Raw genomic sequence first — 16,972 nt, forward strand, 5'->3', positions numbered from 1 at the left:
ATATATGTATATGAATCACGGTAATATGATATGTCGTATATATATATATATATATATATATATAAATATATATATATAATATATATCATATATGTGTATAATATATATATATATATATATATATATATATATATATATATATATATATATAAATATATATATATATATATTATATATATATATATATATATATATATATATATAATATATATATATTACACTCGAAAGTTATAACAGAAAACCAGACAAGTCTTGATTACTTGAAAGAAAAAGAGAGAGAGAGAGAGAGAGAGATAGATATAAGACAGTCGACAAATGTAACAGTAAATCATACGAGTCTCATGAATACTTGAGAGAGAGAGAGAGAGAGAGAGAGAGAGAGAGAGAGGAAAACAAGGGGGAGAGATTTAAGCGACGGAAGATTATACGGAGATTGGCGAGATGGGGAGCGAACGTAAGAGAAATGACACATGGAAGAGAAGAGGGGAAGATGGATAAAAGTCAAGTGCATAATTTCACGATAACTTGGAAGCATCGGGGAAGATTGAAACCGGGAAAAGGGAAAGATTACGAACAGGGAAGAGAGGGAAAACGCGAGGACTTGTGATCTCGCCATATTAAAGACGGTAATAAGTAACCGAATGTTGCTAAGAGGATTACTCTCGTAAGTGACGGGGAGGGGATTATCATAATATATATGAGATTCCCTTTATTGCTAAGACCAGCCTTTTGTAATTATTATTATCACCATTATTGTAGAGCGAACTTCACATTCATTTCTATAAAATAAAATACCGAAGTCCTCCATTATATTGTTCAAGATATGAAGAGAAATTAGAATTTTTACTATCACTATTATCCTATATTATGGTTAAAAGTGTCATACACCAGAGGCATTTATTTGTATGACATGCAAATTCGCAACAGTTACCTTATTCAAGTGTAATGAATCTATATTCTCAAGAATAAAATTATTCAATGCCAAGCATGTAATATTACTTGCCTTTTTTCATGCAAACTTCAAGAACAGATCAATACTACTCATTGTAGCATACCTTTAAAGCCAATTGCATATAATATGATTTTTAAACTTGAGTTGTTAACTAATAATGTTTTCTATACCAAAAAATATATATGTTTTGCGAGTTAAAATGATTGAACTCACAAAACGATATGTTCAAAAACATCTAAAAATTTCTACTTTGTATTCATAGCACCTTTCATAATTGAAAATTGCCTTATTTTGTGACACAGACAGCCAATAAATAAGTAAAGGAAAACAATCAATAAGAGACACTATAATCACCCTCCAGAGTGGACAAAAACAAATACCATTTTGGTGATAATCAGGAAATCAAATATTGTTTTCACATATTCATTTACTTTTATGTCAATATTTCGGAGACATTGCGCAGAAATAACTGACTCTTGCAGAAGATACGTTGGCGATTAGGACAATAAACCTGTTGTATGTATGTATGTATGTATATACGCGAGTATGTATGCAGTTAAAAATGGAAAATACATTATGTCAACCAAAAATACTATACAGTACACAAAGATACTCAACTCGAATTTCTTCCCATAAGAGGATGCGTACCACGAAAGCCACCAAACGTTGTAATCTAATGGCGTCATCAAGGACTTCACGTGAAACGTCAGGACCTACGTCACGAAGGTGAACACCATGGATTCAAGATTGTCTCTTCATTCTATGTATTCACGATTTTCTCTTTATACCATAAGTTCAAGATTTTCTTTATACCATATATTCAGAATTTTATATTTTACATCACGCATTCTGGGCTTTGATACCTTGCACCCAGGATTTTCTCTTTACACCATGAATGCTGGGCAGCACTGCAAACACAGTACAGTCGTATTTCTTGTAAATTGTAACTATAGTATTCATTTTAACAGGTACATTTTAATAAATTCAAAATGTGATCCACAAAAATAAACGTTTGGCTACAGAAGCCGCAGCCAAAATATACCTTCCGAAAACAGTATGTAAAGAAATGACGGTATTCGTCAGTCCTGTGGAAAATCATGCTTCCTTTGGTTGGGATTTATGACGTCATGCTTTTTAATTTTGATTACAGCCGCCAGTTGTCTCTACTGGCGCAGTGGTAAGGCTCATAAGGTAACTTGAGTATCTTTGTGTACTCTATAGTATCTTTGATGTCAACATACTCGGTTTGGTGAGAGTCTACGGTATCTACAACTCATATTGAACTGATTTGTTTTTTTAAATCTTAAAAATAATGTACGTTCGAAAAAATTACTTGTTTACGCGCCAGTAAAAAAAAAAAAAAAAGAAGAAGAAGAAAAAGTAGATCATCATAAGCTACTGTACTTCCAGTTAGGTTCACGGAAAATATATGTAATATATGAATTGTGATCCTCTGTAAACACAAGCTTCACTGACTTTGGGATCGTCAAAACAACGGGTTAAAATTATTCCGAACTGCTGACTAGAATATTTAATACTCATGTTTATCAGTAGCTTGTATGTATTTGTAGCCTTAAAATGGTTGTTTATATTTCTAAATATACCCATTTAACTTTAACATACCAATGAATAGAATGTAAGTATTAATATAGAATATCCTAATTACACTGGTTTTCATGGAAAAGTATCTTTAACTTTATTCTCTAGCAAGGGATTACCTTCTGAGGTCCTAGATTTCATTAGAGCTTAAAAATGACGTGGAATTCATGAGAATGATTATAATAATACCTTGATGGTACTAAACATTAAGGTAACTTTTTTAAGTTTTACAAATAATTACTTTCTTCCAATTATAGAACTATATTTAAAGAGCCTCGTCCGTAAAAAAAGTAATTTACCTGTGCACTATAGATCAAAATTACGAAAATGTTCATTCAAGAACACTGACTGTATTTTAGTGTGGAAGTTTCTAGCCACAGACGTCCTGTTGGCCTAAATTAATACTGATCTAATTACGGAATCTCCCTGTAGAATCAAAGATAAACCTTGAAATCTTTTTCAAACAATAATATAATTCATTGAAATCAATGTCCATATATCAGTTACGCGCGCGCAGCACACACACACACACACACACACACACACACACATATATATATATATATATATATATATATATATATATATATATATATGTATATATATATATATACATATATATACATATATATATATATATATATATATATATATATATATATATATATATATAATGATTAAGAATAAAGGCAATAAATCCAAGTTTTCCTTAAAAAAAATCTAACGATATGACCTCACACTATTGAGAAACTGAATCAAAAGATTAGCTACCAAGATAAAAATAAAAAACTTTTTGATGGGCCCAACAATTAGAAATAAAATTTCAATAATACCTGAATTACAAAAACATTCCCGATACGAAGCAGTCCAATTTTGTGCTGTTTTACTGTATGTATGTATGTATGTATGTATGTATGTATGCAGGTATGTATAATCCTTTGAATGCGAGATACATATAATTACATGTTTCTTATGATGCATGCATTTATGTACGTATGTGTCTCTCTGAAGATGCTAAACTAAAGCAAGCCTAACGGAACTATTTTCGATCTAAATAATATTAATAATAATAATATCGAGAAAATGACCGACTATTTAAACCCAACTGACATATCAACATATAAAAATACATTCAAGGCAAACGATAAGTTTCATCATACAGTATCATTTTGTCCGTCTTTATCCAAAATAATAATAATGTTAATAATAATAAAACAGAGAACATGACAATGCAGATTTCAACACCGGCGGTATCTCAAATTCATGCCGAACACAGCCTCGGAGGATTCGTTTTTATATCGACCCTGACGAAACACGACCAAATCTTGAATAGTAATGTGACCACAAATACAGCTTCGGTGAGCGATGGAGAATCGGATTTCGACCTGGTGGTGCTGATGATATATGATAGAGTTTATTACCTGCTGATGGAATAATGGAAGAGATGGAAGTTCTCAGGTATATAAAATAAACATATACATACACACACATACACACACACACACACACACACGCGCACATATATATATATATATATATATATATATATATATATATATATATATATATATATATATATATATATATATATATATATATATATATATATATTGCTACGTCTATAGAACGCCTCGCCTTCCCAGCAGAGTTTTAGTGATATTTAATTATAAAAGTAGCAGCCATGCCTTCTCCTAAGGTAACTGTTGTTGGGAGAGTGGGTATGTCGTAGGGAAGATATTTCCGGTCTGACGGAAGCTTAGGGTAAGAGAGGCAAGTCACAAGAGTAGCTAGGCTTCGAGATGGATTTTAGGGACTTCTACAATAAGACCTATTTTCCTTCCCAATTTGCTGGCGTTGTGTTTACCACCTTTCAGGCAATGCTCGAGGCGGTCTTTGGAAGCCCCGTGATTCGAAAACAACCAGTATCGATCTCAGTCAACTGCAGTCGGTAGTCCAGGACAGATGTCCAGCCGGCCAGCCTCCCAAAACTTAGGCCTACCCACGGCGTACTGGTGGACACAAACCCCAGACCTGAACCGAGGTCAGGCCGCATTCTTCTACAAGGATACACTGAATATTGCATAAAGGTAGTCTGAAAGTGTAAACTTCAACCCAGCACCTTTTACTACCATACGACTCTTGCTAAATTCATTTTCAATTCTCATTTTTACCCCTTCTACATCAAAAGCCCTTTGTCCTCATCGGGTCATGTGCTCCCCTTTGTGACTTGTTAAAGACCAAGCTTTCGTGCATACCTCAGTGAACCATTCGAGTTTACCTTCCCCAATGTTAGAGAATTAATCAGCCTTAATCAAAGCAAGAAGTCATTTTTCCTTTTATCTTGTTTAATCTGGGATTCTTTTCCAGATTCCATGAGTCACGTGCCGTCTCTCTGCCCGCAAGTGTGCATTACCCCAAGTGTATGAAAACCAGCTATAACAGCTCCAGTGGAGCCATCATTTACCTTTTCTCAAGCCCAGCACGGGCCTTTTTGTAAATAAATAGCTGTAAGTAACGAGCTGAGTTTTCTGGCGACCTTCCCTCTAAAGAAATTAATAATAACTATCAGTTTACGGTAAGTTAAAGCAATTCCCTCTTGAAATCCCTCAATCACTTCCGTTTACGTATCTAGCCTCTCTCAAGGCCCGCTATATACGTAACATTGTCGACCTTCGCCGAGGATATGAACCTAGCTTGCTTAAAAAAAAAAAGCTTGTAAATCGCGTTATCCGTGTAAAACGTAAACTGTAAATTATTTTACAAAGCGTAAATCAAGCACACTTGCAGGGAAAGAAGACACACTGACTCACGTAAGGTATTCCATTCATTATATGATTATTCTATAACCAATGTTAGCTTAAGGTACGGTTAAGTATTTTTATTGTAGAAGTGTGTTAAACAAATGTGAAGGTAGAAATATTCTTATTATTGTAACGGCCAGAGCGCCGAGCGAATTCTGTTTTGTAAATCGCATTGTTGTCGTAGGAGCTCACACGAACACGTGTGCAGATAGATGCCAGAAAGGACCAGATCAAACTAGGAAGTGCTTTGCCAGGGTTTATTGCTGTATTAGAAAGCCTAGCTAGTTAGGAGTGTTTTACTAATAGTTACGGCAAAAGAAGTGTACAATTCTTTTGTCTGTGATATGTTAGGGAATCCATTTTTAACTTAGTTTTCATTCCAAGTGTTGGTAACCGCTTACCTCTCAGCTTAGTAAGCTTTCGCGCCTGCGCGGTCTCAACCAGCCTTCGTTTTCACTCACAGTGGCAGCCATGTTTTTATCCCTTCCAGAATTATCTAAACCATTTAAGCAAAGTAACGTAAGTCTCAAAGTTTTAACGTAAATAATATCGATCTCGGTACTAGTATCTATCGTCCTGCCAGAGATTAACGTAATTCGCCTTGAATAAGAAAGTAGAATTTTGTGTTTGTAAATTGCCTTCGCATTTACAGAGAATCAGCTGATTCGCCCGCGCTGGTCAGCTCGCTCCCGTGTTTCACCTCGCATCGCTCACTCACTCGCTCGCTGAGCGAAGTTTCATTTCACTTCGCACTTAACGTAACCTCATTTACAATTGTTTGCTAACATCGTTTTCAAATCCTTACCGTAATTTTTCACTTGTCCTTACGTAAAGTTAACGTAAATCTTAAAAGTAGAGTCACTTGCAAGAATTGTTAACGTAAAACGCGTCTTTGTAAATTTCATATTAAACCGCAAATCATTTCATAAGCGCAAGCCGCTAACATTAACGTAAACATCGTTCACCGCGAGCGCGTTATCATTTTTCATAAAACGTTTTCAAAAGCAATTCTTTCAGTAAACATTAACGTAAGTAAATCATTTAACGCAAGTTGCGTCATATTAAACTAACATGAGTAGTTCAATTCAAATATAAGGGAGTTCATTCATATATCATTTTTCACCCTCTCCGAGAGAGAGAGAGAGAGAGAGAGAGAGAAAGAGAGAGAAAACCAGAACCCAGTATTCACAAAGCCAAGAGTACTACATCTTACCATTAATTATAGCATGCCGAATTAACCTTATTCTAGTCTCTTGTGTCTTTCATTTACACAGCGTGATACGTACGCACATGTGTCCATTGCAGTTTGCAAACATTTATTTGTTTCATTTACCGAGTACTTCAGCGAGGGCCTGAGCATTTCTAAAATTTCCATTACCTGTCGTTGCCCGAGTGGTCTTGTTCATTTTTATCCCAAAAGACTTGCGTGTACCGCAAGCACAATTCGCACAGTGTGCCACGCAAATTCATTACTTCCAGACAGGGAAGTCGTTACCAGTTTAGGACTGGCCACCACCAGTGCACGTCAGGTCTTATCATTTTACAGTGCCACTAATTCTTGACACTGTTCATCGACTGGCTGCTGAAGTACTCCCACCTTTTACTTTCTCTCCTCCACCATTACACTCTGCCATGAGCAGTGCCCTTTCACTTCGGTATACTTAAGTATACTGCATCTAGTGTCGTCCGACGGGACACACCAGCACGATACCAGTGCTCCAAACAAGGAGCGCCTCCTCATAAGTGCCATTGCACCTGTACAGGCCGTACAGGTAGCCATTCTACCTGCGTGTCCGTCCTGCGGAACGCCCCTTAGTGTGACGTGCGCCGCACACTCCATTTGATTTTTCCGCCTCATCAGAAGGTGCCACTCCCCAAAGTGCCACAGAGCACCCAGTCCTTTAAGATTTTTTTCATCCAAGCCTCTACTGCAGCCTAAGGAAATGGCTTCTGCTGCCCAACCACATATATCCATGGAGCTGGAAAGGCTCCAGACCCTCATGGCTCTGGGCACGAACGCCGGTTACACTGGGCAGGACCTCACCCAGTGGGTGAAGGGGCAGGTGGATGATCTGCTCCTGCAAGAGAGGGCCGCCAGAGAAGAAGAGAGGAAGGAAAAGGAAGCAGAGAGAAGGAAGAAGCAGAGGAAGGCCAGAGAAGAAGAGAGAAGAACATGAGCTAGCTCTCAAGGAGAAGGAGCTCGAGGTGGAGAAGGCACGACAGGTGAACACCGAAGCCCTAGCCATGCAGCCAGCTCCCAGCCCCACGCCTACAGTGTCGTCCAACCCTATTGCCAGCATTAACGCTCTCATCCCGAAGTGGACTGAGGATGAGCCCGAGGCATGGCTGGAAGAAGTGGAAGCCTTATTCGGAAACTACCCTACCACTGAGATAGAGAGGGCCGCCCTGCTTGCCAAGCACCTGGACGGCAAGGCTAGACTGCCCTCCGCTCACTGGATCAGGGTCAGCGAGGGGACCTGGTGGAAGTTCGCCGGGTCATTATCAAGGCCTATGAAATCACCCCGGAGAGGTGGAGGCAGCGTTTCAGAGGTCAGGCAAAGGAAGTTGGTTGGGCCTGGGGAGATTACTCCTACCACAAAATCCAAGCCGGAAAGCGCTGGCTCGAGGCCATGTCATGCACCGAGTTCCAGGACCTGTTTAACAGGATCATGCTGGAAGACCTCTACCAGTGTGTACCTGGGCCACTCGCAGTGCACCTTAACGACAAGCAACCCAAGACACTTGCGGAAGCTTGTCACCTGGCTGACGACTGGGAGACCTTCAACCCCACCATCCACAGCACCTGCCCACCGACCCATAGTGCCACCCGGTCATCTCTCTGGATCCACTTGGCCAAAGGACGCCCACCAAGGACACCCACGGACTTGCAACGTTTGCAAGAAAGTGGGTCACCTCGCAGCAGAGTGCCGCCTCAAGAGCGCTGAGAGCCACAAACCCCCTCAGAACCCTCCTAGGCCACCGAACGGTGCCTCAGCCTCCTCTCAAGACCAATCAGATGCCTTCTGGAGACCAGCCCAGCAGAGGGACTCCTGCAGAGCCTGTGGGGCTACAGGGCACTACTCCCCTGGATATCCCGGGTGCCCCAAGCACGTGCCTGCGACCAGGCACGTCCACCTGATCAGTGCCACAACCCCCTCGGCCATTATGCCCGAGTCCAGGTCTCACCCTGAGCGGGTGTGGATCTCTTCAGTCACAGTGGCACCCCTGGATGGCTCTACCCTACCTGTGACTCTGCCGGTTACGGTAGATACCGGCTCCGATCTGTGTCTTATAGACCGGGACCAAGTGCCAGCCAGTGCCACAGTTGACGAGCACATCAGGTGGGCCATGACTTGGGTCGAAGGGCAGTCCAAGACTGTTCCCACAGTCGTCCTGCAGGTCACCACTCCTTGGTGCACCAAACCTCACCGCCTAGGTGTAGTGCATACGATTCGGCATGGAGTAGGTTTCCTATTGGGACGGGACCTCCTCTGGGGATGTCCCTCCCCCACACCACTCCAGGGCCAAGCTACCTCACCACATCAAATCACGGCCAGAGAGGACTCTTCACCTGTGCCAGAGCACACTGCCAGCCTTGGTGACTCCACAGATTCGCAACCTGTGGGGCATCTCGGCCTTACCGTCCAATGCCACAGAAGAAGTTCTCGAACCAGTTCTGCCGAGACTGTGGCCGCAAGGGTCACATGTCTGCCAACTACGTAGGGTGCGCGAATTACAATATTCCTGCCATCGCCATGGCAGTTACCAATCCTTCGTTACTAGGACCCCCAGCTCAGGGCCCTATAACCGTCGCACCCATCCAAGGTCATTATCCACCAAGCCATGTCAGAGCCTTTGATGACTCTGGCGCTCAAATCTCCCTGATACGGGAAGATCAAATCCCCCGAGGGGCTACCATTGATAGACGGCAACTGATCACGATTGAAGGCATCAATCATAGTAAGATGATCCTTCCCACCGTCCAATTGAGAGTCGTACGACCTCACCTTGCCAAGGTATGTACACTTGCAGTTGCAAGCTACCTTCCAGGAGGTTACGACCTCATCCTAGGGCATGACCTGAGGTCTCCCATTTCCAAGGGCACGCTGAGAGGTATTGCACCTCCAGTACCCGCCACAGGTCCAGTCGACCTCAACTCTCTGCCAGTGCCACTTGGCAGCACTGAGCAGTGCCAAGCTCCGTCCAGCCTGGACGTAGAGCCACCACCGAACTTGACTTCTGCGCCTGGCCCCGAGCTAGTGCCGGCGCCTAACCTAACCAAGGATCCTCCTACAGGAGATCTTCCAACAGGCATGGAGCTTACCGCAGCCCATGGCCAATCCAAAGTCCATGAGTCTTCTTCACCCTCACCACTGTCGCCCGAGGATGAACCTCCGGCAGACCTAACCTTCATACCTCCTCTGGAAAACCAGGAACTGCCCGACCAGGAGTCAGCCTGGAGTTTTCCCCTTACGACGGCTGTCGCAGCAGCCGGAGTGAGGGCCTCCCCTGCAGTAGGTTCCACCTCTACGACGGTTGCTGCAGATACCGAAGTAGGGTGTTCTCCTGCAATCCCTCAGGCTACCACTGCCTCTGCTCCTGCCGGCGTTTCTGGCCTTTCCCCAGAGTCGGTGCCTCCGTCTAGTCCTAGGACTGGTATAGCCAGGTCCTGGAGGAATAAGAAGAAGAAGAAGGGACGTAACCAATCATTAACAAACTAACACAAAAGAGCCACATGCTCTCCTTGACACCTGTGCCCGAGGTACAGTGTCGCATTCATTTGCAGAATGATCCTGGCACCTACCCAGAGAAGGTAGCCAGCCTGATCTCTGCCAGTAGCACTAACCCTCTAACCCCTAGCCATTGTAATACTAACCCTCACTTAAATATAATTACCTCATTGCATTTCCCTCCTGGTCAATTAACCACTCATCATCCCCACGCATCATTACCTCTCATTATGTATTTTAACAGTTCCGTCGCTGAACTACTGCTGTGCGTACCACACTCTGGAATGATTGCGTCTCCCTTTAACTGTATTGAGTAGGTTAGGCTAATGATTTAGTACCAGGGCATTACGTTAGTAGAAAGTATAATTTTCAAGTAACCTTATCTAGGGGTAGAGTAGACTGTCGTCACAGACAACCCGTAGTTATTACTTAGGCTAGATTACATCACTACATTAAGTTAGTACACTTAGCATCTTTGCCTATAAGTTAGGTAGGCATTGTAGTCAGCCGTATCGCTGCTCAAAAAACTTCAAGTTAGAGTAGGAGAACTGGGTAGTCGAGGCGATCAACTTATTTAAGCCAAGACCTTCAAGCCCGAAAGGGAGTGAATGCCTTCTTAACAGGGGGAGCTGCTACGTCTATAGAACGCCTCGCCTTCCCAGCAGAGTTTTAGTGATATTTAATTATAAAAGTAGCAGCCATGCCTTCTCCTAAGGTAACTGTTGTTGGGAGAGTGGGTATGTCGTAGGGAAGATATTTCCGGTCTGACGGAAGCTTAGGGTAAGAGAGGCAAGTCACAAGAGTAGCTAGGCTTCGAGATGGATTTTAGGGACTTCTACAATAAGACCTATTTTCCTTCCCAATTTGCTGGCATTGTGTTTACCACCTTTCAGGCAAATGCTCCGAGGCGGTCTTTGGAAGCCCCGTGATTCAAAAACAACCAGTATCGATCTCAGTCAACTGCAGTCGGTAGTCCAGGACAGAATGTCCAGCCTGCCAGCCTCCCAAAACTTAGGAGGCCTACCCACGGCGTACTGGTGGACACGAACCCCAGACCTGAACCGAGGTCAGGCCGCATTCTTCTACAAGGATACACTGAATATTGCATAAAGGTACGTCTGAAAGTGTAAACTTCAACCCAGCACCTTTTACTACCATACGACTCTTGCTAAATTCATTTTCAATTCTCATTTTTACCCCTTCTACATCAAAAGCCCTTTGTCCTCATCGGGCCACGTGCTCCCCTTTGTGACTTGTTAAAGACCAAGCTTTCGTGCATACCTCAGTGAACCATTCGAGTTTACCTTCCCCAATGTTAGAGAATTAATCAGCCTTAATCAAAGCAAGATGTCATTTTTCCTTTTATCTTGTTTTTTAATCTGGGATTCTTTTCCAGATTCAGAAGTCACGTGCCGTCTCTCTGCCCGCAAGTGTGCATTACCCCAAGTGTATGAAAACCAGCTATAACAGCTCCAGTGGAGCCATCATTTACCTTTTCTCAAGCCCAGCACGGGCCTTTTTGTAAATAAATAGCTGTAAGTAACGAGCTGAGTTTTCTGGCGACCTCCCCTCTAAAGAAATTAATAATAACTATCAGTTTACGGTAAGTTTAAAGCAATTCCCTCTTGAAATCCCTCAATTCACTTCCGTTTACGTATCTAGCCTCTCTCAAGGCCCGCTATATACGTAACAATATATATATAATATATATATATATATATATATATATATAGATATATATATATATATATATATATATATATATATATATATATATATATATATATATATATATATATATATATATATAGTCAGTGCCGGGGTTAAAACAAAGTTACCAAATCCAAAATTATTCTTTGTGCGCAATCTACGCTTTTCCTGCTAATGGCATGCACACTATGAACAAAAAATTAGAATAAAACCCTTGTTAGAACAACCAAAATTTACTTCCAAAGATAAGGAATGAATATAACACACAATCTGTCCACAAGTTATAATTTCTGAAAGGGACAATCAGAATATATACAATTACTGGAGCTCTGTCTGGCTCCGCAGCACAAGTTGTATGCGAAACACTTATCATACGGGGTCACGTAGGTGTATGAAGGTATAGATCGAGAACTTAAAATTAGCAATACACCATAACACTCTGCAGTGGAGCACTGTAAGCAAGCGTGAGCGTCGCTGGTATTCAGCGATATGGCAACCCGAGATCGGCACTGGCGGAGTGAGGTGAGTGGCACTTGATCTACAGGGGCAGGCACACAATGGGGCAGTCTACATAGATCTGCAAAGTATTTCACGATGAAATAATGGTACAGGTAAGCATAAATTTACACAGTGATCGGCAGATTACTTAGGATATCAAATCTTCGATATTACGTGAAGTGCGTTGAGCATAACTCGATTTAAAGTAACAAAGTATGATCGCTGATATCACTATATCACACTAAATCACTCAATGGGGTCTCAAAGTGAGACAGGAATTCTAGGAATGGGAATTTAGTGGAAAGAACACAGCTGAAAATAGGAATCAGTGCCAGGAACAAGGGGTAAAGGGGCAGACAGAACAAATATTTACTTTTAGTTACATTTAGTTCTTAGCATGACAGGGCTTAGAGCGTCGGCTGAAGGTCGCGTGCAGGGCTTCACCGGAGGTTAGAAAACGACAATGCTTTCATCAATGCAAAACCAGCTAGCTGGGCAGCTGTCAGGAGTCATAGGCAGAGTCCTGGTGCACAGTTCGTGTTTACTTAAAAATACAAGCTGTTTCAACTTCAAGACGTTGGTTAAGGAGAATGGCAGGCTGAGTCATCAGGCACAAAACTGCTTCCAGGGTGGTGTACTGCAGCAGAGCGATAGGCCTTCAGTTTCTGGCTTGGGTGAAATGCAATTTGATAGGCCGGGTCAGGCTGTATAGGTACCTGAGTTGGATAACTGGAATCATCCTGTCCAAACTGGATATTGTTGTTTTCCAAAACAAGACTGAGTTCCTTGAGGGGGTGCGTCTTGGATCTTTCATCTCTGACGCAAATCTTCCTCAGGAGCCTGAAAGAAACATTGAACATCGGCAGAGAGGTGCAAACAAAGGGAGAATAATGAAAAACACGTGGTCGAGAGAGGCGAGGGTCATGCAGAGTTGAGGAGGTGGAGCTAGGACGTCAGGTTCTGATGATAATGGTGAGGGACTAGGTCAAGTAAAAAGGGGCGAGGTCAGGTAGAAGTTTGGAGTTACTCCAAGCGACTTGGCAGGAAGCTCTCAATTTAATGGCTTTTACTAAACTAGGAGAGGAGAGAAGATCATTAGGATGTTTTCCATCTTCGTTTGGTGTAAGAATACAAAAGGAGAAATCTGAATGATCTGCATGCTCCGGTGTCTAATAAGAATTCTATGTCAGATCTTTCATCTTTTAGGAAGAACCACGTTTATTCTTTTCTTTCATACCTGTAAGAAAGACAGTGGTGAGCAGGAGCAATTTCTCTTCCGAGGCAACCTGTCTAGTCGTCACTGACATTAGATGAATAGTTTGCGTTTCTGACTCTGCAGCATGTATTTTTAGAAGAGGCAGCCCTTGACAGCATTTTCTAACCTTGTTCCCAAACCACAAGTGGAAAAAGCATATGCCCTCTGGAGGTTCTTGTTTATTTTGTTTAGTCTTCCCTTTGTAATTCTTTCTGGGGAAGCTTCTTTTGTATATGGGACGGCTGGCTCATCTCGATTGCTGGGTGATTCTGTCTAAATATTGTTCGGTCCGATGTGATGCCACTACTGCTGCTGCTGGCTGCGAGGTGTCTCCTGCTTTGTGGTTCATATTGATTTCATCAACCATTCCCAGGAACCCTTCTAAGAGGCATGGTGGATACTTTGGGCATGGCTCATACTGTCTGGCAGGGTAGTTTTGTAAGGAGTACTTCCCTCACTAAGTCCAAGGTTGACCCAGGTTGGTCATCCTTGGTGAGCAGTGATGAGCCACCGCAGTTGCTTGTACTCTTTTGACAGCCTCTCTTACCATAACAGGGGTCCAACATGGTTGAGGAACTTCTTTTCTTTCTGGGTGGGCGGTATGTTGGAAGGTGACTTCTGCTGGTCCTTCGGTATGTTGTAGGTAACGGTGGATTACAATTCCTTCAGAAAACTTCAAACGTTTCAGGAGAGAGAGAGAGAGAGAGAGAGAGAGAGAGAGAGAGAGAGAGAGAGAGAGAGACTAACGGGTTTTGAAGTAATGAGTGGAATTTCAGTACCAAGAGAATATTTTAAAACAGAGACAATTAGAAACAGATAAACATTCCTTAGTCATGACAATTCCGCATTGAAAGAAACCGTTTCACAATGATAAGGAACTTTCACTAATACGAGGTCGGTTAAATTTTGAGATACGGAAACTTTCTGAAATCATTACCCAGATAATAGACACCCATCCTTTTAGAAGCAAGAAAATGTTTCCAAGAACACTGCTACACCCCATATAAAGGAAAACGTTTCAGAGATCGCTCGATCATCTAATGAACATGAAAATGTTTATAGAAGCTTTGCATCAATATTTTATGAATAGCGAAGTACTGTATATAGCCAATGGCGATCTTGGATTTCATTTGTTACTTTTCTGGTTTGTATTCATTGGTGAGTTAGATTTTATTGACATCAGAGGTTATACGTAAACTATAAAGATGCAAAACAAGTAGCCAAATATCAGAACAGCCCTCCACTGACGACTTGCTAAATCTGTGTAGTAAAAACATTCATATATAGACAGATTTTTATTTTGTCCTCAATTGATCTTACAGTATTGTGGTGCAATGTCAATGGTCGTGTTCATTTAACAGTTTTGACTTTTGACTTTTTATTAGCTCTGAGGCAAAATTTCACCTTCGTCTACCAGACTGTTATGATTGATTAAAACTTGATACCTTACTCCTGAGGCATTTGTCGATTTCTTTTCATCTTTCTGAGAACACTGAATATTTTATGAATATTGCTATGATGGTGGATAAGATGATATATATCTTTTATGGGAATAAATGCACTTTATTGTCTCTTGACATCCGACTGAAATTTATAATAAGCCATCTAGAGCCAAAGAAAATTTAAGATCTTTTAATTAAAATCTAGATTACATTGAAACATCTCATGAACATGAAAACGTTCTCAAGAACACTGCAACACCTCATAAATTGAAATCATTTCCTGCAGAACGTAAACAGGCTCCGAACTTGGCAGCGTTCAGGAACGCGTGTAAAATCCACAGGAAATAAGTTTCAGGGTGAAAATGGTCTCTATCTTCGTCTGATTACATGCAGGAGAGGAAATTGAAAAGGCGTTAAACTTTGTTGATCAGAGAATGATGTCGAAAAGGGGATCTGGCGTGTTAATTAAAAAGGAAGAATCCAAGGGGGTTATACAGCCAGGGGTTTTTCATTAAGATAAGAGAAGTTCTTCTCTTTCCCTCTTACACACACACAACATATATATATATATATATATATATATATATATATATATATATAGATATATATATATATGGCATACATACATAATATATATATATATATATATATATATATATATATATATATATATATATATATATATATATATATATATATATGTTGTGTGTGTGTAAGAGGGAAAGAGAAGAACTTCTCTTATCTTAATGAAAAAAAACCCTGGTGGGGTCCCCCGGAAGAGCTTCACTGACGTGCCTGGACTTGAATGTCTTCCCTGCGTTCGCGCCCAGGTACAGGCAAATCTATTATCGTGAAAAAATTCCCGCCCCTTTCGGTTAAGCATATATGAAAATATATTAATCCCGAGGTAGAGCGAATTAGATATTAAAGGACAATTGTAGCTTCCGTTGTATGTATATGAATCACGGTAATGTGATATGACTTATGTTAAATGCTACGTGTTGTCAAAAAGCGCTACAACGCTACCGGAGTCGAGGCGGGTTTGATGTTGTCTCCAAACCAACGAATATCTGAGAGCGCGTGAGGTATTTGAGGGGTGAGAGAAGACATAAACTTTTGGGCCTCTCGCGGTGGTGGGGTGGAAAAGCTTCCCTGACATGCCTGGATTTGAATGTCTCCTGCGTTCGCGCCCAGGTACAGGCAAATCTATTATCGTGAAAAAAAATTTCCTTAGGTTAAGCATATATGAAAATATATTAATTCCGAGGTAGAGCGAATTAGATATTAAAGGACATTGTAGCTCGATATATGATATGAATCACGGTAATGTGATGACTATATATATATATATATATATATATATATATATATATATATATATATATATATATATATACATATATATATATATATATATATATATATATATATATATATATATATATATATATATATATATATATACACATAGCAACTCGTTTGTTAAATGACCGCCTTTAAGACACACGAAATAACGAAAAGGGGATCTGTTAATCCAAGAACGTCAAGAAATTCGAGGCACCGATACAAATGTCCCATGAAAGACTGCTCAGCAGGGGGCACGTTAACAACTACTATATGATAATACATACATGCTTTGAACGGAATCTTGATACCTGGGGCTGTTGAGCATAAGAGAAAAAATAACATACAACTGACTGGAGAAATATATGAGCAATTTAAACACAATGTCAGGGAAACTTTTCAACTTGACACACCTAATGAGTCTAATTAAAGTGTAATGTGAAAAAGGCCCTAGTAGCCTAAGCTTTCTATTAATCAATGTCAAGGTTTCAGTCTCTTTGCTATTGATCTAAAGCTGTCACAGAAGTCCATTTTCCTGTTTCTAGTCAGTGTCTCTTATGACACTGTTTTTCCACCACCTTTTTCTTACATGGATCACTGACTTCCTTAAGTGCTTCCTCTATCCTACAGATTCATATAAA

The 16,972-nt window shown here is 40.8% G+C and overlaps 1 protein-coding gene across 1 annotated transcript in view; it reads left to right on the top strand.

The window, feature by feature from the left end:
• The first annotated feature begins 12,687 nt into the window (after positions 1 to 12,687).
• LOC135212235 (uncharacterized) overlaps positions 12,688 to 16,972 on the top strand; it is a 48,221-nt gene continuing 43,936 nt past the window's right edge. The window contains exons 1-2 of the mRNA XM_064245678.1: positions 12,688 to 12,739; positions 13,919 to 14,037. Coding sequence (XP_064101748.1) covers positions 12,688 to 12,739; positions 13,919 to 14,037 — 171 coding nt within the window. The remainder of the gene's footprint in view (positions 12,740 to 13,918; positions 14,038 to 16,972) is intronic.

This window comes from Macrobrachium nipponense, chromosome 40 (assembly GCF_015104395.2).
Source record: "Macrobrachium nipponense isolate FS-2020 chromosome 40, ASM1510439v2, whole genome shotgun sequence".
Lineage (NCBI taxonomy): Eukaryota > Metazoa > Arthropoda > Malacostraca > Decapoda > Palaemonidae > Macrobrachium > Macrobrachium nipponense.